This window comes from Stegostoma tigrinum, chromosome 9 (genome assembly GCF_030684315.1).
Source record: "Stegostoma tigrinum isolate sSteTig4 chromosome 9, sSteTig4.hap1, whole genome shotgun sequence".
Taxonomy (NCBI): domain Eukaryota; kingdom Metazoa; phylum Chordata; class Chondrichthyes; order Orectolobiformes; family Stegostomatidae; genus Stegostoma; species Stegostoma tigrinum.
Genome location: NC_081362.1, coordinates 54501337 through 54525433, shown reverse-complemented (window position 1 = coordinate 54525433; position 24097 = coordinate 54501337). Strand labels below are relative to the sequence as shown.

General features: G+C 38.2%; 1 protein-coding gene across 8 annotated transcripts in view; it reads right to left on the bottom strand.

Annotated features, from left to right (window-relative positions):
• Positions 1-4403: 4403 nt before the first annotated feature.
• The window catches only part of lpgat1 (lysophosphatidylglycerol acyltransferase 1), a 116376-nt gene continuing 96682 nt past the window's right edge, over positions 4404-24097 (bottom strand). For all 8 annotated transcript variants that reach the window (XM_048536251.2, XM_048536254.2, XM_048536255.2 and 5 more), the window contains exons 8-9: positions 13946-14052; positions 4404-9402 (exon numbers count right to left, since the gene is read on the bottom strand). In XM_048536251.2, the coding sequence (XP_048392208.1) occupies positions 9239-9402; positions 13946-14052 (271 nt within the window). In that variant the 3' untranslated portion in view covers positions 4404-9238. The remainder of the gene's footprint in view (positions 9403-13945; positions 14053-24097) is intronic.

Below are 24097 nucleotides of genomic sequence, written 5' to 3'. Positions count from 1 at the left end.
TTGCAATGGCCTTATTTCCTGGGATGGCAGCTCTTAAATATGAGGAGACATTGAGTCAGTTACGATTGCATTCACTGAAATTTAGAGGAATGAAGAGAGATCTCATAGAAATCTATAAAATACTAATAGGACTAAACAGATTATATGTAGAAGGATGTGCCTGATTGTGGGGAAAGCCCAATACCAGGGGATCATAGTTTGAGGGTAAGGGACCCTGTGGGACTGAGATGAGGAGAAATTGCTTCACCCAGAGAAAGGTGAGCCTGCAGAATTCATGGCCATAAAGTACTTGAGGCCAAAACATTGTGTTTTCAAGAAAGAGGTAGAAAGACCTCTTGTGGCTAACGGCATCAAAGGATATGAAAGGGTGGATGGCATCAGGGAATTGAGCTCAATGCTCAGCTGTGATCATATAGAATGGCAAAGCAGGCTTGAGGGGGTTGAATGGCTTAATCCTGCTCATATATTCACGCTTCTATGTTTCATTCAGCAGTGGATACCCACCAAGGAGTCTCTACCTAGCAGAGCTCAGTATCAGGTTTTTAAACTTCTGAGCTGAAACACACAGCAGCACAGATACTTCTGGGAGAGATTATCTTTTTCTCTCCATACAATTACAGCTAACCAGGACAGTTGTTAAAGTGAAAGCAGATACATATGATGTACTGTTTCTGATATTGCAAAGCATCAAAAATAACTTAAATTTCACCAAAAATTGTATTCCATTTGTTGGAGCATTGCATAACCAACTTCTGTCAATCCGTGGCTCAGTTGGTAGTACTCAGCGCTGTGTCAGCAGATTGAGGATGCCTGTACCACTTCAACTTTAAAGTGCCAAGAAAAATGCAATGTAATCCTAAAGAGCTGTGCTACTGAATATATTAACTTGAGACACGAAATCAAAGTCTCATCTGCCTGCTTGGGTGAATATAAAAATATCCATAGCAATGTCTCAAAGAAGGGCTGTTTTCCCTGAAGCCATGGTTAGTATTTAAATGATATATATCGGAAATTGTGGATGTACAGAGTAGCCAGTCTGGTTGTTATTGCATTGCCGTTTATTTTGTGCAAATTAACTGCTTTTCTTCTTACATTACAATTAGCTGTATTTTGAAAGTGCTTCTTTGCTGTAAAATGCTTTAAAGAAGTCTGGTTAGCACATGCTTATATACATACAAATTTCCTTACATTTTATAACTTATAGTGCATTTACGTACAGCCTTGTCTCACAACTTGTATGGTTCACTTTCAGGAAAGATATGTTAATGCATTGCTTCTAAGATTAATAGTTACCCTGTTATGCACAAAAGGGTTAATTGCAATTTTTAGCACCAAACAACTGTGTAAACCTTTTCTTACAAGGAATGAAGGATCCACTTTTGAGAGAACCAGGTGTACTGAAGCAGACATGAAATTTACATAGAAACTAGGAACAGCAGTAGGCCATTCATCCCTTCAGGTTTGCTCTGCTGTTCAATATTATCATGGTTGATTTGCTATCTCAATGCCATATTCCACTCTTCTGCTATACCCACTGACATGTTTACCATCTAAAAAATTTATCTCTTTCTTGGATATATTCTTCTGCCTTGTGTTAAATAATTCTACAGGTTCAATATCCTTTGAGTGGAGTTATCCTGATACTGAGACTCCCTGGTCCTGGACTCTACAACCAGGGCAAAAAAAAAACTTTTCGCATTTGATCTGTCTAACCTGGTTAAAATTTTATGTTTCCATCAGAGCCCTCTTATCCTTCCAAACTCTAGTGAATTCAGGCCCAGATGAAGAGTCTTTCATCAAAGGACAATCCTAACATGTCCAGTATTAACCAAGTAATTATATCCTTTCTTAGGCGGAGAGACCAAAACTGCACTCAATGCTCCAGGTGTGGTCTCATTAAGGTCCTGAGTAAGTGCAGTAAGACATCCAACCTTCTGAAATCAAATCCTTTTCCACGTCTTTCTAATTGCTTGCTGCACCTGCCTGGCTACCCTGTACATTTACAACGTCCAACATATATCACCACTTAAATCATACCCTTCCTTTCTTTTTTCACTCTTAAATGTACATCTTCACATTGAGCCACAGGTTCATCTGCCATGTTTCTCCCTACTTTCTCAAATGGTCTGATTCATCTTGAAGTTTCCTTGCCTTCTCCTCAATGTAATCAGCTTTGCGTCATCAGAAACTTAGAAATGTTGCTTTTAGTTCTCTCATCCAGGTCATCTTTATATCATGAATGGCTCAGACCCAAGCACCAGTTTTTGTCATACTTCACTAGTCCATGGCTGCCATTCAGATAAAGTCCCATCTATTCCCACTCTTTGTCAACCAATTCTCAATCTATGCCCCCAGTCCCATGTAGATTATCAAGCACGAGTGATTTGTCCGCCTTTAACCCTATTAATTTCAATAGCACTTTTTTCTTACTGATAGATTTAATTGCTACTGATTGATTAAATGATACTGATTATAATGCAATTTCTCCTCTTGCTCAACTCTTAGCTCTCTAAACATTTGTGAGGTTGCTTGTTCTTTTTTTGAGAGGACAGAACCAATGTATGTATTCAATTCTTCTGCTGTTCTATGTTCCCCATGATCATTTCATGGTTTCTGACTATGAGACCTTGATTACCTTTTTCTCCTCAAATATTTGGTTGGTTTTCACCTTCACTGTAAATTTTGTCTCTAAATTATATTTCCTCCCTCTTGATCAAACCTTTTGTCTTTCGCTGCATTCTAAAATACTTCCAGTCTTCAGGTTTGCTGCTTTTTCTGGAAATTATATGCCACTTCCTTGGATCTAACAATTTCCTTGATTTCATTTGTAAGCCTGTTTAAGCCACCATTCCAGTTTTCTCTATGCACCAGATTGGAATGAATAATTGTTGAATTTGTTCACGTTCTTTAAATATTAGCCATTGCCTATCTAGCGTGAAACATTTTAATAAAGTTCCCCAAAGCCGCCTAGCCAATTTGTGCTTCATACCCCCGTAATACCCTTTCTAATAAGTTCTATAATTCATCAGTAATGTACCCTAATCACAGACAAGGCTGTAATAAAACAACTTTAAAATAACCACCCCCAACTCAACTACTGAAAAAGAGATAGGCTTTCTTTACTGAAATGCAGTGGCTTTCCTCATCCCTCACAGCCAGGATTTCTGCTTTGAGGGATTGAAGTGGCAATTGATGATTATAAGAAGTAGGCTGTTGACAAGAGACAAAGTATTATTATTGGTTACCTTACATTTACAAAGTGCTTTTTAACACACTTCAGACATGGGCGATAACAGGACATATTCTACAATGGGCAAGGGCTGGGATGGTAGAAGTTTTAAGGGAGACAAAGAGAATCAAACAAAGCAAGATATTCATAGAAGTCACCATAAAAATAGGAGGAAATGACTCAGTTATGGTTAACTAACCGACTAACTTGGGCCACGCATAAACTGCAAGGTATTTGCCGATTGGAGGCTTCAGTCAAAGCAAGTTGTTACCACCCAAAAACTAAGCCATTGGTCGGAAATTTATGTTGAGGCTGGGCTGTGAATTGCTTGAAGTAATTTTCAGCCCCATTATACTGCAAGTCCCGCTGCATAGCTGCTGGGGAATCAAATGGCAAACCAGAGAAGGAAGCCAGATTCAAAGCAATTGGACTTGAAGGTGAATCTGGGGTCTGCCACTTCCCCAACCTCGATTAAATAAATTTAAATTTCTGAAAGTGTAAATAATAGGTTACACATTACCATAGAAGATGAATATTACTGTTTAAAGTCAAAACTGGAAAAAGCACTCAAAAACATTAGAAGAACCTACCATTATCAAATACATGACTAATTTCCTCCTTGTTAGAGGACCTCTGTATGAGAAACTGCTGAGCTCTTTCCGCTGTCCATTCCACCTCTATATTTTACCCAAGCAAGATAGCAACACAGATGGATTGGTGAGCAATTGATATTCAAGGACAAGCTGACAGGCTCCAGTAAAGGATGTGGGTGCGTGTGAACAGAGCTGAGGGGCAAACTAGGGAATTGGGGGAATACATAGGTAGAGTGCCTCAGATTTTTGCTTCAGACAGCATAGGCCAATTAGCTGAATTATATGACATTTAATCGTCTCACCAATGTTGCACCATTGATAGATGCTTCTTAACTCTGAAAACCAATTTTTGTATTTATTGTTGATGCAGAAGAGAGAGGAGCAGAAGCCTAATAATTATTCTAATTACAGTTGGAGGGAAATCAATGTCAAAAGTCCTGTTTTTGATACTTTAGAATGAATCTAGTTAAACTAAGAATGCCTTCCAACTCGTTCTATTGAAGCTATATCTGTATCTTACCATAGAACACAAACATCATCAATTAGGACAAGTCAATGAATAATGAGAGAATGAACTACAATTGTCTTTTGTCCTGAGGTAAAAAATTTATTGATTTTGATCAAACTAGCAATTGCAGATATGGCTACATTGAATCAATCTACAGTTTTTCCCTCAACAGTGGAGTCAGAGGATTAAAAAAAATCTCGGCATTGAGCTTATTGAAATTCTCACACATTACTGTACACAGCAACATGCAATCTAGAACACCTAGATATGAAATTATTTTGTACTAGTGTATATAAATAACAGGGCAAGCTTGAAAAGTTCTTATATTTAGAAATGGTGAAGTAGTCTTCAAATAACACATTTTAACTGTATTATTTTATTACTACCCCTTCTGTGCATATTTTAGTATACAACAATTGTAAAACAGTGAATACATTAGGTACAAAGTTATTAAGAGTTTTTGCTGTTTGACACTGATGGTAACCTGGTTGAGGGTTTATGTAATGTTAAGATTAAAAACATTGTAAACAGCATGTTTTAAAAGTAAAAGGCAAGGGGAAAATTTATATACAGCAGTAAACCATATTTATCTTGTGTTCATAGAAAATAAACAGCAAGATTGAACATGAATGGTTTCAGTTTTATTTGATTCCAAACTCCTCGATTCAACTCTCTAGAAAACCAGCAGGTTTGGATTTAGCAAGCTAGGTCAAGAAATATTCTCATCTATAGTTTCCTGATGGATTGCTACATGCCTGGATATCTTTGTTAATCTATTGTTGTATGACTTCACACAGAGATTAATGTTTTCACACAAAAATTACATTTCATGTTCTGCATGTTATTACAGGAAAATTCTGTGACCTAACAGCATTGCTTCAGCAAAATCGCAATTATATCCAGAAAAATTCCACAAGTTGGCAGGGAACAAAATGACAGTGAATATTCTTCAAGGAAAATTGAGGGGTTTGGGGGTGGTGGGGGATGTGAGAGTGCTGTTAAGTCCAATACTTTGTTTTCTCTGCCACTTCCCCAACCTCGATTAAATAAATTTAAATTTATTTAAAGTGTAAATAGTAGGTTACACATTACCATAGAAGATGAATATTACTGTTTAAAGTCAAAACTGGAAAAAGCACTCAAAAACTTTAGAAGAACCTACCATTATCAAATACATGACTAATTTCCTTCTTGTTACAGGACCTCTGTATGAGAAACTGCTGAGCTCTTTCCACTGTACATTCCACCTCTATATTTTACCCAAACAAGATAGCAACACAGATGGATTGGTGAGCAATTGATATTCAGTAAAATTTGGAAGGTTTAAAATTTACCCTGACGGAGATTATAGCATTAATTTAAATGCAAACTTTCAATCATTCTTTTCTGAAAAAGCATAGCCTAGTAGCATCTTACATTTTAACATATCTATGTATGTTAGTCCTATATACTTCCAGATTGCAACCTTTGAGTAACTCCGGCACCTACACTAAGACAGGTATAATCACACAGTAGAGGTTTCATGGGAGAGGCACTGGATGGATCAAAGTTATGACTTGTAATGTCCTCATATACTAGGAGAGGAGTGGGACCTCAAAACACCAATGCAGCATATAAACAAACCTAAGCTTGTTACCCCTCCAGTAGAAGAACGTGAAGGATGAATTCAAACCTGAAGTGTTCAGCAAAATTAAATAATGTGGTTCAAAATTTTGTTGGTCCCTTTTTGTTCGAGGAGAGATAACTGTGTAACTGGGATTGGGATGGCAAAGGGCAGCAAATTTTGCTTACTTAAATCTTAGTCCATTTTGTTGTCTTCACAATTTTGGTTTGAAATTGACCAGCAGTAGATAAATGATTTACATTAGTCAGCATTGGATTCCTGCGACTTTGAAGCTGGAGTAAGCTACATGACTAATTTGTAAGGAATGTGGGCTTACTGTATGAAAACAAAGAGGAAAAGGGGCGATATCCGCAATGATAATGGAAACTGCAGATGCTGGAGAATCCAAGATAATAAAGTGTGAAGCTGGATGAACACAGCAGGCCAAGCAGCATCTCAGGAGCACAAAAGCTGACGTTTCAGGCCTAGACCCTTCATCCGCAAGTTGTCCTGACAATTTCTGCCCTACACTGTCATTTTTCCACAAGAATTTAATTGTTTTGGGTTACGTCAATCTTATTATTGAGAAACAGTCCTAAGATTATATCCAGTGGAATTTCATTAAGGATGCTCATAATAAATCTTAAAATGGCAGAAGTAGTTTTATTTATTTTTAAAATAAAACCCATATATGCCAAGTGATGTAATAATAAAAACATTTTAAAACACTTTTTTTAAAGCTTCTTAAAGCAGAAATATTGACATTCTGAAACAGATAATCTCAAGTCAAGAAATTTCAAATGCATTTCAAAAACAAAATACAAATGTATTGGAGCCTCACACCACACATACAAGGACCTAAGATATGGAGAAAATTATTTAACCTGCTAGAACTCTTGAAATTATTATTCCAACATTTCTTTCTTGATGATCACAACATGTCAACAGCTAATACTGTACCGCCTTAGGGCACGTAAGCAGATATCAACAACCATTTTACCACTACTTTGATATCTAGGCTCCTGCTTCAGCTTTACTATTGTATCCAACTATCGAATTGGAAGAAATAAGGATTTCAGACTGTTCATTCAATCAACAATTAACACTGAAAGTGAGCACATGAAAAATAAAATCATTTTTTACAATGGCCCAGTATATTCAGAACAGTCAATGCAGTATTCCTGTACTTCTTTCTCTTTTTAAGTTTAGGTATTTAAATGTAGCCAAGAGCCAACACATGTATGATAAAGGTTACAGAGTTCAGAGCTGTCTCCTTACAGAGAGAGTGAGGTAGGGGTTGGAGGCGAGTGAAAAAGAGTGATCACATTTTGCATTTACAGATTTTATGTATTTGTGCAAAGCACTCAACATGACAGCATCTGTGATGTATAGATTGCAGAATTTATCTTAAACAAATGCTAGACCATGCTTAATTAGCTGAATGTTCTTTTCTCCTATACGCCTGTATTTTTAAGCTGTTCTAACTTCTGGTTTCAAAAGAAAGCTATTTGAACAGCATCCAGTTAGGGGCTCCAAACTCCTGTATTAAATATTTTAACTAATAATGCATAATCATTTCCAGTCCACATGCTGATTATCAAACAGACCTTTGAAATTTCTGGCTGATCAGAATAGGGTATTTGTCTTTTTGATGGCTGCTGCATCCAAGTATGGTTGCAGTAAAGATCAGAAAAAGCTGCCAATTGCCTTTTTTTTGCCAATGTAGGAACATGCTTAACCAACTGGATGCATACTTGGTGTGGGGGAAGGCTAGATAAACAAAAGGGAACACAAAGCAATGGACCATTACGTGTGCTCCCAGGAATATACATGAGAACTGATACCTCCAAGGCTCCTAAGACACATATGAAGGAAGGAGGACTTAAGCAAATACATTTCCTTCATTTCTGATGGGATGAAAAATATACCAATTTAATATTTGCCAACCCATATTTTACATCATTTTTGGACTATTTTAAGACAACTATAACACTCTCAAGTCATAAATAAACCAGTGTGTCTACCTTCAATCATAAAACACTATAAACAATAATGCATTTTTCCTTTCCCTGACCCGAGCCATTTTACCTTGGTCTAATGGCCAAAAAACAATGGATCTGGTTTCTAAGTGGATGACAAAAATCCAGTGTTAGGCAGTGAAATATTAATCTTAATGCCTGGGCATTACTGAAATTCTGAAATTCAAGAAATTAGTTAGTACACAAGGTTTTTTTTAAATCTTGGAAAACTAAATCATGATTTCCAAGCATCAAAATGGAACAATGACAAAGACGTCTTCCAAATCAAGAGATTAATTGGTCAAGATTTAAAAACATCTGCATCAATTCACGCAAACCATCAGTAACAATTACACAATTGAACTGAACAACAGAACGTGTACATAAAAGATGCAACCAGAATCACTGTTTTAATACAGGAGCGTAGTAAAAGGTACCAAGATTAGCTTATACTTTAAACTATAAATATTTTTTGATATTTCTAATCCATTGTGTGAAATCTCTTATAAGAAATACTTTCCATGCTCTCTGATAGTCTGACTATTCTTCAATAGTAGTGCTGTAATAGTCCTGAACTAACTACAACTAGCAGCGTCTCGCTAACTAAGATACTACATGATTGGCTCCATTACTTGATTCGGTCATTTCAACTAAACTTTATTCACAACATGTCATACATACTAGAAATAGACTGAAGGTTTGTTTTCAGCCTTCCTAACTATTTAAGTGTCAACAATGTCATAATTAATGACTTACAATCACTAGAATTGTTGCTTTCGATCAGTACTCATGAATAAACGAAAAGTATATTAATTAACCTCTATGAAAACAAACTTCTCCCTGCCAATAATATATAAAAAAAATAGTGGCAGATTTCACTAGTTTCTCATCAGGGTCATCTTAATTTGGAAAAGGTAGGAGATAAGAGCTTGCTCCTGACAGTCTTGAATGTTGGCAATTTTGCCTCCTGAAGCAACTGGAAGTGACAGTATGGTTTTTACTGCAGTAACCTGAAGCACTCTCCAACCTTTTTTCACTCAAAGAGGATATTGTGGCTATGAAGGATAACTGAACATAAGGATGCTTAAGGATCGTGTAAACCTTAACACCAGGTTGTAGACTTGAAGGTCTGGTTTTATATTTTAAATTTGAGTCTAGAAATTTTGATGAAAAATAACAGGTAACCACTTCATCCTTTTTTTTATCATCCTTCAAGAAACATTTACATTCACACATGGACACTGACATACGTGCTTGGGTTCAAGTCCAAATTCAAAGTTTTAGTTCTCAAAATTCCCAAAGTGTCAGGCAGTGATACAAATACTTCAGAATGTTATACCACATGTAGCCAGAAAGAAATCCCATTAGTTGTATGAGGAAAAGCCACAATGGGTCAAGGGTCATAGCTCTGGAAGTTGCTACAGTTTGACCTTTGGGAGGAGGGAATGCTCCTGTAAAACAAAAAAAAACTTTTTAGTTTTGTCAGTAATTTCATAAAAGGTACCGTGTTCTGTTTCACTTTAATCTGATGAATAACCCACTTTCAAGAATCAACATTCTCTTCCCACTCTATAGTATTTCTTCCTTCAATAGATGGAAGAACAAGGTTATAGAGAGCTGCAAGTTTATTGCAATCAATGATGCCACACTGTTACAGATGACCAGGGCACAAGCATTTTAATGACAGGAATGTCATTTCCACCCTTTTCAAGATGGAAAGCACTTATCATCTTATACCCTATTCAGCAGAGCAGCCTAAAAACCTTACCAACTCGGAAAGCTGCATTAATTTTGGCTACTTATCCATGGTACTAGATGTACAAGACAGTTGATAAACAATGCAGCCTTATTAATAAGCTTGTTTAAAAAAGTCTTTGTAGTACAAAAGGTTGTATATTGACGATAAAGGACAGTTTGTCAAGGCTTCTTGTCTTGCATTCAGCAAGACAATTTGCAAGAATTACCTAGTAAAGGGGAAACAACATTTATACGGGATAGCAGGAGAGTACTGATTGGTTGGCAAGTGGACTCTGATAGGCAGAAGTGCTGTGATGAGACAAATGCAACACTTAGATGACAGACAGTTAACTGCCAAGTTTTGTTTAAATTCTGAATGAGGTTGGTTGATTGTGATCAGTGAAGACACCTCCTTTAGAAATGAACAAGGGAATAGTTTTCACCCATTTTGTTGAAATCAAACAGGTACAGTGCATTCATGCTCCTAACTGCAAAGGACAGGCCCAATGCATGATTATACAAAGCTTCCCATACACACAAATGTGCTACACTGTGAGCCAAATTAACAATCCGACATTGGTCGCCACCTTAATTATTCACACACAGAATTATTCAGTAAAGGTTGTTCAAATACAGAATTACATCTAATGCTGGACACTTTTGAGCTTTGCAAGTGCAGGCTGGTTGGGCATGGCCAGCATGTTGCTTGTAGTCAACAGCTGGATGGATATCACCTCACTCTTTGGGGCATATGGTGTACAGTTCTAGCAATACACTGGTACCTTTACATCATGCTCAAAATTCCCACTTTACATTCTGCACAAACCTGACAATTGACCTAAGGCCATCATTTTTGGTCCTGAAAAGTACTGTCTCAAACTTTTGAGTAACCAGTAAACTGTTTCATACTGCTATTTTGCATTAGTGACGAGTGGTATTAAGCTGCTGGCATCAATCTAGAAATATTTTCTGCTAACAACATTAATGAGGAATGTGGTTTATAAATTATAATGCCAATATGGTGCGAAGTACGTACACCGTACGTTCCAAGGATTGGCAGATCATACCAAACAGCATGTCCCTTTAACTGTTCACAACGAGCAGAGTGTGCTAATCATGCAAAACTCAAACATGTCTAACATTGGACATGATTCCACAACTGGACAACATTTGCTAAATAATTATTAATGCACGTCTACCAGAGTCTATTTGCCAACTAATCAGCACTCTCCTCTCATTCAGCATTAATGCTGTTTTCTGTTTACCTGCTAATTCTTGCGTATTGTCCTTGAATGCCAGATGGAAAACTTCAAAATATGATTTCTTCTGCCAATATCCAACACATAAATGTCAACATTTTGTCCTATATAAAAGGTACTCTACTGTAGTGAGGTCTTCACTTACTTTGCCTTCTTTACAGTTTCTTGTTGTGTGCAAGGTAATTTCTTGTATCATCACAAAACAAAAAGCAAATGCTACTCAATTTCATTTACAACAAAATTAGTCATAGCAAAGGCTTGTATCCCAATTTGTGTGCAGATTAATGTGACATAATATTCTCTCTGGAAGATAAGCTAGAACTAATTTGAGAAACTGCAGTGCAAAAGCTCAGTTTCCACAAACTCCACAGAGATAATGATGATCAGTAGCCTTAATGTCACTCTATCTTTATTTGCAAATATTAAAATTACTTCTAAACAGTTCTATTAAAAATTTTAACTACTTCAAATATTTTCCCCCAAATTTCTTGAAGGCTGCAATGTGATCCATGTGATCACTTTCTTGTATGAGAAAGCATATAGCTATCAACTATTTTAATCAGTGGAACCATCACAGTTGGACTTCAATCTTTTCCACATCTATTACTTTTGCAACAGAAATTATCAAGATTGTTTGGATTGTGTTCTTTTCAGGCTGGGTTTTTTTTTTAATTTTTCCTCCAGACCGGCCTGTTCTGTGTTGTCAAATATATTCACTCACCGAGCCACAGCTGTTGTCTGCTCTGTGCTTTCCCAAGAGGCTGAACACCACTATATACAGATCTCAAAATTCTCAAAGCCTCAGGCAATGATTCAAATACTTCAGAATATTACAACACAGAACAAGAAAGAAATTGAGTGTACTATTAGAGCCACAAAAGGGCTGAGGGTGCAGATCTGGACGTCACCATTGTTTAACACTGTCCCCCAGATCCCTTGATTGTTCTGGAGATTGTGCACAATAATGACTGATCAATGGTCGAAGATTTTGCTGCACAACTCATTCACTTGTCCCTGAAAAGGTAAGACAGAATTTAGTCACCTGAGCATGGGTGCCAGTGGTGGACCCAGAAGCAGGCAACATTACTGCTGTTGGCAGAACTGGTAAGTCATTGACAGTGGTGCAGTAGAGACGAGGTGCCTGATCAATTGCGTGATGTAGGGAGATGTCAAGCCTGTATCAGCTGCAGTCTGTGGTCCAACTTGACTAGTGTGTTTACAAGCCAGCAGCATCAATTTTGCAGGAGCAATTTATCACCATCTTAATCATATCACCTACTGCATTTTGCACAGATGCTTCACATCTCCAGTGTCATTTATATTTGTTCTATCAACATCATGCAGTAAAGGATGGCTAATAGATAACTGGCTCTAACAGGACGCAGCATGATCACACACAGATCAGCAATATCTTCCTGATGGGTAGCCTAAAAGCAAACTAGGAGCAATTTCCCTCATATTCCCTCACACAGAAGAAGCAGTGAATCCGTTGGCTGCAGAATACCAGGGCATTTGCGGATGGTAAAATAGGAGTGCAGAAAGAGAACTGCAACGAATATTGAGAGCCAAGTTGCCACCACCGGGCAGAAAAGAAAGTTATCACAGAAAGATGGGAAGAGGAGTTGTGAATGCCAAAAATAGAGTAGCTTTATTCTCCAATACAGGAGCACAGACTTCTACAAATTACAGCTACAAAATGTTGTCTAACAAAGATCTCTGCAAATCAAAAAAGAAATTGGTATACAGAACATTTGTTGTCTCTACTCCTGCACTGCAGAGAAACTTGGACTGTGTATTAGTGATAAATAACAATGATAAAGAAATTCCACCAGCAGTGCCTGCTCTACATTCTCTGGATTCAATGAGAAGACTATTAAACAAAGTCTCTTTGTTGAAGCCACCACGTCTGCAAAACCAACTAAGATGGACTGGATAGTGTCAGTATAAAATGAAAAGTATCTCCTCTACAGTGTCTTGTTTTCTCAATTCTCAAATTGTCAGTGTTTCAGGCAAAGACACTCTGAAGCTTTCCTTGAAGTTCAGCAGTGTTGATCTTAATGTATGCTTGTGATTCACAAAGATCATCCTTCTGGGTCAGACAATATTCAAATCGTGACCTAACTTGGTAGCCCCTACTTATGCTTGGAAACAGTAATTAATATACTTCAATCTGAAACGTTATTACTCAATTCCAGTATTCAATCCTTTAATTCTTTTATTTTAGTAGTACTCTGGATAACTTTCACATTTCAAAAATTAAACAATACCACTAGATATATAAATTTCCAGCCACAGTGAGGATTAACATGATATCCAAAAGATAAACTTTTTTTCTCTTTTTCAAGCCTTCAAAAGAATTACATTTAGAAATGAGGTTAAAAAAAAAACTTATCTTCCACAACCCAACCCAAAAGCATGGTCATGATAATGTTAGGGTCCAGTGTTGCTCAATGTCATCCGTATAATCAAGGGGTCCATCCATACAATCTGATTCAATTACCATAAATGCCAAAATTCTCATGAACTAGGCACAAAAGTAATCATGAAGTACATAGAATCGGCATTTGTTCTGTTGAAAAAGTGTTCTATTCTTGTGTGACTACAGATGTATTTACATTTGATAAAAATAATTTGAAACTTCAGAGTTCACTTCAGTGAAGTTAGACCTGGCATGCAGAAAATTTCAGAATAAAATCTATCAGCCACCTTCTTTCAGGCAGTCAACATCTTAATAACATTATTTAGTGGCTAGCCAAACCCTTCTAACCAGAAAGCTTCCAGCTTGATTAAAATGTGGTAGAAAAGCTGCTATAGATTGTGTGACTCCCCTATCATGTGGATAGATAAAGTCTTTTACTGATCTGGTGAACTTCAGTGCAGTGTTTACAAGGGCTTACAGGACCTGGGAGTCAGTGGTGATGAATCAAAGTTTCCAGACAGTTACAAAAGAGTAAAATTTATGTCCTTTACACATCTCAAGCAGTTAGGCAGAACTCACCTGTTTCATAAAAATGTGCCAAAAGTTCATCCTTTTCTACAAATCGCTGGTAAAGCCATTTAGTTAGTGCCTCACTCTCTATTGGAACATCCTTAATGGGATAGATCCTGCAGAAAAGAAACAAGGAAAGGACTCTTTAGAAAATCTTGAACACTAGACATGCATTTGTGGGATTCATTTTATTGTTACAGTTTTTCTCCAAGATTTAACACTTGTATTTCCCTGCATAGTAAAGAACTGATGAATTCCAATAGTTTTGTATCACAAAAATGCCAGACCAATGTCCAAGCAAGAAAAATGCCTGCCAATTCCCTCTTCAACATCTTGAAGTTACAATGTTGAGCTTTATAAGATTGTGACATTTTGGAACTGTATTTTGTGGTCTATCAGATGAATAGATTTTTGGTCTATATTTTCAAATTTAGGGTAAATGAAAGGGACTCATGTAGCACATTCAGCAGCCTGGGTAGTTTGATGGTTAGAGGTCAAAGGAGATATCAGATTGTCTTTCTGAGAGGACACAAGATATTTGCAGGCATTAGAGGCAGCTTCTGGTACACCTTGAATTAACGGCAAGTCCCCCGAAGTCTCAGAAAGATGTGACAGATTATGGGTTGTAAACACTTGTGCTGTAAACGAAGATGAAAGGAATTGGAATGAAAAATAGTCAATTAGCATTTTTACCTCATACAATGTTATATGTTTCACACTGCCACGGGGAAGAGGGCATTGTTGTCACTATTAACATCAAGGACAGGATTCTCTACCAATCCATAAACAAACTGCTGTCTGCCTAATGTTTGAGTTGGTCTGTAACCATCTGAGAGGTACACAGCAACAGACATAGGCAGTCCTACACCCAAAACACAAACCGCTGACTTTGTTGTTCACCATACAGAACATGGGCGAGAGCCTGTACTCAGACTGAAAAAATTTAGTTCATGAGGATTTAGAGAGACTGGAAAATTCTCCTTTTTTGGGCCAAAGGGAAGAGTCTACAGGGTAACCCATGCAGTGAAAGTCTATTCTGTAACAGGAGTTCCCTGGCTAGGAAATTAAAAGGAAGTAAATCACCGAGCTGAAAATAATTTGGACTAGTTCTTGCATGAAGCATGAAGAAAAGTGCAATTTATATCCATTAGGGGAAGATTTTCTGTTGTCTTAAAAGTTAAATAGGGAATCACTTTCAGTAATTTAATGTATGAGCTGCCCATAAATCAATGAGTATTTAATCAAGAGTATGTCTTTAGTCATTTGATAGATCAGAAGTTCTAAAATATAAAATCTTGTGATGTCATTATTTTACATAATAACCGGAAGTTCAAGTACCGTTTTAGAAGTTATCAGTCTCGTCCAAGTTTGTAGCAGCTGGGATCTGACCATAAGTTTAACAGGGCCAAACATATCAACATTTTGGCCCCAAAGCATAGCAGAGACTGAACATTCTATGACCATTTACTTTCCTGATCCCCTTAAAGGCTCTCCCAACATCTACCAGGCTCAGCACTTAGCTATCTCTCAGCCTTTACTACAAACAACAAAAACAGCAAATCTTTAACTCACACAACATCCAGTCTTGGGCGTACATTACTGTTTCTTCATCACAAGCTCAAAAGTCTGGAATTCCCTATCCAACACCATTGTTCCAATACCATCGCCACGAGTACTGCAGCAATTTGAGAGGAAAGCTAATCATAGACTTCTAACGTACAGAGAGAAACACTTAAGAGTATTCACAAATTTAAGTTTCATTATTGGATACTAAATTCCAACAAACAAAATCAAATAACATGCATTGGCTTTTTTAAAAAAACAAGTGCGTTGAGGAAAAGAGGTTCCCGAAGTGTTTTTGAAATATTGCAACTGTTGTTACTCAAGGGAAACAAGAGATAGTTTGCACAAAGCGAGGCACATATGATGATACAGTGACTTTAAGAGATACATGTTCTGCCCTGTTTCTTTTGCAGAGGGGTGTTGTCACATGGTGTCAAAATATTTCTTTCAGACAGGCAAGTGGTAAATAGCTTTGAGTTCTCCCTGAGTAGTTTTTGTTTCAAGAGATAAGATAAAAGAATCATGAGCAGTTAGAGTCAAGCTCACACAGACCGAAAAAGAATTTTGATGTTGCTTTTAGTTAGTTGGTAGCTTTTGCTAGCTGCTGGAACTGGAAGCTCGAGTTTGCTGCTGCTTCCACGAAGACAGAGAGGCTTCTTAAAAGAAAATCAAATGGGCAGATTGTTTCCTCAGATTTCTCTCTTCTGGACTGGAGAGAGACATCACATGAGACTAATAATTTTGTTACTGAATCACCTTTGCCAAAAGGTGTGTTTATGGGATGCTGCCTTTCTCGGAACATTTGATGTTTAGTCGTTAAATGTTACATTATCTTGTTAAGTATTTCAATAGAGTACCATTACATCAAATCTTCTTTATTCCTACAACACAGTTAAAATAAAAAAAAGTGCGTTTTGATTAAAGCTTAATGGTAGACCAAATGAATCATATCTGGAATACACTACCTTCCACTCGCTTTTTAGAAGTATAAAAGTTGAGGTCTAGGCTATCTCCATACCATACTTTGAGGGTCAGGTGTGGTCTGGTCCATAAAAGCCCCTCAAGCAGAAAGAGATACATAACGGATAACATTTCTGATAATGTGGACTTGGAAATTATTGATGGCCAAAGCATGTGGAGAACCTCCTGCTCTTTCAAATGATGGCCTGGAACATTTTACATTCACTCAAAAGAACAGACAGAGCTTAATTTACTGTTCTGCCTTGAACATGCTGGGTGACTGAGCTTCCATAGTATCTGAGGCAGAGAATTCCAAAGACTCACCAGCCTGAGTGAAGAAATTCCTCTTCATCCCCATCTTGAATGGGCTACCCCTTATTCGGAGATTATATCCCTGGTTCAAGATTCACCACCCAGGGAAATGTTCTATTTACTTCCACCCTGTCATGCTACAATAATTTTAAACATTTCAACGAGACTACCTTCCATATTTCAAAACTCGAGAGAATACAGGCCTGGTTTCCTCCATCTCTGCTCCTTTGATAATTCTGCCATTGTGGGGATTAGTCTTGTGAACATCAATTGCTCTTACTCTATAGCAACTAGATCTTTCCTTAAGAAAGAGACTAAAACTACAGATAATTCACTGGCTGCAGACTCAGCAAGGCTCTATACAATAACAGCAATTCTGCAATATAATTCACTGGTGATGATGATCAACAAACAATTTGCCTTTCTTATTGACTGTTACATGTCAATGTTAGCATGACTGCATGCTCGCTTTTAGTGACTCATGATCAAGGACAATCAGGTCACATGGACAACACACTTCCCAACCTCTTGCCATTTAAATAATATAACTTTTAAAAATCAAAATGATTAACTTTATACATTTAAGTTATATTCCACCAGCCACATTCTTGCCTATTTAGTTAGCGTGTGCAAGTCTGCTTGAAGACATCTAGCATCTTCATCCCATCTTACACTCTCAATTATTTTTGTGACACCTGGAAATTTGGAATTATTGTAATTGTTGTAACAATCAAGAAGAGGGGAAAACAGTGTTGGGAAAGGGTGCGGGGGCAGGAAGTATCGATGGGCTTACTTTTATGGCTTATAGCATTTGAGGAGGAATGTGTCTCAATTACAGAGGGGGTGAACTTTTAGAGTTTTTTTTAGCATTCTCCATGGGAGGGTGCATGTGGAGGAATTCAGCTAAAATCACAGACACTTTCGTATTTGTTTTAATACCCTCACTTGTGAAACATTGGCAACTATAATTTCCAGGCTGAAGGATCCACATTAACCCCTGAGGATGACTGAGGCGGAAGAAGTACACCATTATGTTTTGCCACAGCATCTACTCCTACTGTAGATACCTCACTATCTATGTGGCTGGATGAGTTACACACACCGTTACAAGAACAGCACAATTGCGGAACTGGCTGATGGGGAGTCTCTGATGTCTTCAGTTAGAAGAGAGATGCTGGAGATACAAAACATGTGGAAATGTGGCAAGACTTTCAAAGAGTTTATATGTCCATAGGACCATAAGATATAGGAAAAGAATTAGGCCACACAGCTCATTAAGCCAGCTTCACCAATCGACCAGGGCTGTTGTATTTTGCAATCTCATTCTCGTGTCTTCTTCCCATAACCTTTGATCCCCTTACTAAGGAAGAACTTATGTATCTATCTTAAATACACACAATGACATGGCCTCCCCAGCCGAGAGTGGCAACAAGTTCCACACAGTCACCACTCTCAGGTTGAACAAATTCCTCCTATCCCTGTAATCCTGCATTTTCTAAGGCTAATTCACCTAAACTGCACAGTGCTAGATGTGGGAAGAAACCAGAGCAAGTGGGTGAAACCCACACAGTCACAGGGAGAACGCACAAAGTATGACAGACACAGACAGGCAGTCGCTCGAGGACGGATCCGAATCCAGGTCACTAGCACTGTGAGTGCTAACCACTCAGCTACTGTGCTGCCCACTCTCCTGGCCAGTCCAAGTCCTTTTCCAGCCTCCTCACCTCTTCAACCCTACCTGGCCCTTCATTTATCTTGATATCATCTGCAAGGTTAGCAACAGTACTCTTAGCTCCTTTGTCCAGATTGTTAATGATGATATAATGTGAATAGTTCCGACCTCCAGGGAACTCCACCGGTCACCACCTGCCATCCTGAAAAACATCTCTTATACCAACTCTCTGCCCTCTGCCAGTTATCCATACCAGAATCCTGCCCGTAACACAATGGTTTCTCATCTTAGTGAGCAACCACCCCACGTGGCACCTTGTCAAAGGCCTTTTGCAAACCCAAACAGATCACATCCACTCGCTCTCCTTTGTCTAACTTGCACGTTTCCTCCTCAAAAGAATTCTAACAAATATGTAAGGCATGACCATTCCTTGATGAAGCTGCGCTGACTCAGCCTTACTTAGCAATGCACTTCCAAGTCTCCACAATCTTATCCTTACTTATGGACTCTAAAATCTTACTAACAACAGAGGTGAAGCTAACTGGCCTTATAGCTTCCTGTGTTCTGCCCCCCTCACTTCTTAAACAGGTGTTACATTTGTCATGTTCCAGTCCTCTGGGGCTCTCCCTGACTTCAGATGATTCCTGAAAGATCATCACCAATGCCTCAATAACCTTCTCATATCTCCTTCAGAACCCTGGGGTGCGGTCCATCCAGTTCATGATTTATCCACTTCAGACCTTTCAGCTTCCCAGCACCTTCTCCTTAGTGATAGCAACTCTACTCACCTCTGCCCCCAGCCTTCAAAGTTCTGGTATGCTACTGATGTCTTCCACTGATGCAAAGTACGTATTCAGTTCATTTGCCATTTCTTTCTTCCTCGTTATTACTTCTGCAGTCTCATTTTTCAGTGATTTAATGGCTTCCTCTATTGAAGGCTAACAATTATCATAGAGGGTTAAACCCAGTAGCTCACTGATGGGATACTGGGTTTACATTCTGATTCACACTTAAGATTGAAGCCACTGGAGACCTCCCTCGTAGTCTCAGATTTTTAAAATCTTATTTGTGGGATGTGGGCATTGTTAGCTGGTCCAGCATTTATTGCTCATGCCTAAGTGACCTGGACAAAGTGGTGGAAAGCTGTCTTTTTGAAGCACTGCAGTTCTGAAGGGTTTAAGGATACCCACAGTACTGTTAAGGAAGGGAGTTCTAGCGTTACGACCCAAGACTGTAAAATTACAACAAAGTAGTTGAAAGTCAAGATGGTGTGTAGCTTGGACAATTTGCAAGAGATAGTGTTCGTGTTCAATGCAGTTGTTTCCCTTGTCCTTTTACGTGGTAGACAGCACATGGTTGGAAAGTGCAACAAGACATGCCTCGGTGAGTTACAGCAGTGTATCTTGTAGACAGATGTCATGACAGCAGTGTATGTTGTGGTGAAGGGAGTTAACATTGAAAGTTGTGGATTGAGTGCCAATCAAGCAGGTTTGTTTTGTCCTGGATAGTGTCAACCTTGAGCTGCACTCATACCCAGGCAAGTGGAGAGTGTTCCTTCACAATCCTTAGTCATGCCTTGTAAATGGTGGATGGACATTGGGGAGACTACGCCACAGAATTCCTAACATCAGACCTGCCCTTGTAGTCATTGCATTATGAGTGGTCCAGTTCAGCTTCTGATTAGGGGTTCCCCTCTCACAGGATGTTATTAGTGGGGCATTTAGCAAAGATAATGTGACAATGCCATTGAACATCAAGCGGGCAATCGTTAGATTCTCTTTTTCAGTGTCTGGTGTGAATGTGATTAGCCACTTGTAAGCCAACCCTAGACATTGTCCAGGTCTTGCTGCAAATGCACACAGGCTGCTTCAGAGTCTGGGAAGTAGTGAATGGCGCTGAACAGTGTGTGATCATCAGCAAATATCCCCACTTCTGAATTATTACGGACATAAGGTCTTTGCTACAGCACCGAGTTGTTTGTGCATAGGACACAACCCTGATGACCTCCTGGGACAGAGACAACTGACCTCCCATAATGACAACCTTCTTCCTTTGCTCTAGGTGCACTAGGTTCCACTGCTGGCTGACATGGTCCCTTTGTCCATATCCTAGAATTTACGTCAGAGGGTGTAACTTACTCCTCTAGATCATCCTCTGCAAGGGCCCCCTCTTGAGTGTCTGTTTGTGATAAGTTGTTAAGCACAGCAGATAAAGGCTAGCAAGACACGAGTCAGGAATTACTACAGAGAGCTGCGTGTTCTTTGCAACCACTGAAATTTCAATGATGGTTCTCGGAGATGCATGGCTCTCGTCTAACACACTACAGGCTCTGAAAGTGATAAAAACAATGTCGAGTGTTTTAGTATTGGATGGACTGAGACGGAGGTGGAAACTGATGAAGAGGATATAGGGTCGTAAGATCAGTTCAGGGCCGACTGGGCTACAGAGCAGTTGAGAATAAAGAAGATAGTAGACTACCGTCACAGTCACAATAGACGTTCTCTATGGTTTAGTTAGAGGTATTTCCATGCTTTAAAAATGGTCAGAGACTGACTTGACTCCAGAACCACACTGCTGGCTGATAATGGAGATTTACAGCCAGAGAGTTTTCCTGAGTCAGATAACTCTGGATTTGCCTCATCCAACTTAAAAGATCTTCATATCCAGAATAAAATTGAAATTTTAAAAGAAAATGTATTTTTTTGTTTAATCTACAGGAATTCCCTCACTTTTCTGCTCATTTAATGGAAAAAATTCAAAGCTTCTGTTTCCCCCACAGGATGCATTCTTCAAAACTAGCGAAACAAGATGTGTGGGAACAGATACAGTCACAGTTTAGGCAGGCTGTTAAACTATTAATCACACACATAAAACAGTTTTTAATGATCCTTAGTTTCTGCTCATTGTTCTGATTACTGCAGGCAACAAATATACATAGTTCTGAAAGAGGAAAAACCTAACCTTTGAACAGGTGCAGTGGTCATCATCTTGACTGTGACGTGGCTACACAAAGTCCATTCTAAGTACTTAATTCGTAACCATTATTTTTAAAAAAACATGTCTATTGCAAATACAAAGCGAGATACTTCCTTAAATACAAGCAATTCATGCCAAGTAGTGAAAAGGCAAAAGATATTTAACCTACAATCTTCTACACTTCATAGCAAATATCATTATTTGTTGTCAAACAAGTTATTTTGGAACAACTCAAACTAACTATAACACTCCTATTATGGGATCCACCTACCTTTGAACAGGGTATAAGCCCTGACAAATGGAACTGCATTTCATCTCTAAATAGGCTGCAAATTATCCATGAATATCACAGATGTTAACTGTTTCAGTGAAGAAGTGGTACATGAAATTGCGCAAGCAAAACGAACTCTACAAAGTGACATCTGGAAAAGTCAACTGAGTAAAGAATTCCTGAGAAGGTCATCACAGGTACAGAAAATGACTAATTTCATTAATATATATCTTGTTACATAAAGCTGTAGGATAATGTTCTTTCCAGCTGCAGATATAATAAAAAAAGGGACACAGTACCAGGAACAAGAGACTGGTGTATTTTGGGTTTCTTACAAATTGCAAGTTGCTTTAAAATCTGAAGAAGGCCTTCAAGCTGATACGATATTAATTGCTGCAGAAGGACATAAACAGAAGTCACATAAAGACACATTTCAACAGACCCTAACTGGCAGGTGGTTAGGAGTGCAAACACGGCTAAATGTTTGCTATACAAACTAAAATGGGCAATCATAAACACAATGATATCCACGTAAAGGATAGGACAGAGTCCACTGGACTTGGAAATGACGTGTAGTTAGAATGCCATTTTTAAGATCAGGATACCCTGACCTGAAAGTGCTCCCTCAATTTTTACTGCTGCTGTTTGTAACTACTACAGCCAGATCTGCCGTCATTATGCTATCCTCATCTGTCTTCCGCCATCTTCACACATCCACTGCAACCTATTTGCAACCATTCTGTGACAACCAGTATCCAACTATATGCAGGTCAGCCCTTCTGTCTGTTGATCTCTTTTCCCTCGGAAAGAATCTCTGCAGCTTTTCAGATCTTATTAAATGCTCGAAAAACTGAAACTTTCCTTTCTGGGTGTCACTTTGTACAGTTTCTTTTGTTCATGCATTTTCTTACGTTTCTTTATCTAAGCGTACTTTCATATTGAATTGTTAACGTGGTTTAGGATCCACAATTCAAAGACCTCTATTTTCTTATTCAAATCTTATGGTCTGGGTTTCTGGAGGTACACAGGCAAGTGGACAGAATGTAGCATCTTAACAGCTCCCCTCATTCGCAAGTTATATGTTTGAATTTCTTGTTAACATTTACGTCAATTTCAGAAAATTACATCTGGCTCTTATCTTCTAACTTCTGCATCACATTTGTCATATTAATATTTACATACTCTAAAAATACTATTCATAATCTGAATCACCAAAAATTTGCTTCCACATGGTTCTGATTAAACCTAGAGCTCTAGATGAAACTGTAAATACCAAGCAACCAAAGTTTCAAACAGATTCTAGAGCAGGATTTCTATTCTTGACTCTAAAAGTGAGAGAATAAAATGATCACTGCCAAGAATACAAGCTAAAACACCACTAATGGATGCAAATTAGGCTCAAATTAGTTACTATCAGTTCCCCTGTCACACGGAACATTATTGCTTTTTTCTGACAAGCCATACACACATACTAGCAGTCCTGGCAAATAGAATAAATACTAATCAATCCTATGCTCCTGAACAGGCACCATTTCCTTAACGCTGCACGGAAAATGGTCAGTAGAATAATTGGAAAACTGCTGTTGCTAAGTACATTGACTAAAAACCACAAGGGGTTTCAAGCATTTTAAACAATATCATCAATTTCATGAACTACAAATTTCTCCTCTTCATAATTCACTATCCTCAGGTGTGCAAGGAGTTAATTATTTCTTTATTTCCAAAATTGAAATTATCCATTTGGCATCTCGCAGCCCCTAAACTCCTTATCCAGTTCTAGCCTCAGGAGTATCCTCTATTTTCTCCACTGTTTTGCCCAAATCCTGATCAGACTGATCTGTTCTACGTTGGCAGTAAGCCATTCTGTTGATTCTTTCTTGAGTTAGTTCCTGACCATGTAAACTACCTGCCTTGGAGAAGTATAGGGAATTTCCAAATATCACCAACTACTGGGTTCAGATATTAGAGATAGCAAAAACTGCAGATGCTGGAGATGGAGGAATACAGCAGGCTTGCTATGTTCCTCCAGCTCCATACTATGTTGTCTCTTATCAGTTTTTAGTTATTTTCTACTCACAGCAGCCTTCCACCTCCTCATAGCTTTAAACCTCATTTTCCTTATTGTCCATCCTAATCTCTCTATTCTCTCAATTATTTAACATACCTCCTTCCCCTTTTCTATCACATTATTACCCAGTTGCACAGCCACTTCTTCAAGCACTGTGTTTTAATCCTTTCAATCTGACTTCCACTCCCAAATTTCGAGTAAAATCATGCCATTAACCACATTTTTATGATCAAAATCAATAGTTTAAATATATAAATGATTGACATTGTCTTCAAATATTTTGTAGTGATATCAAAAAAAATACAGCAACTCAAGTCTACTTGCAATCCCTATTGACAC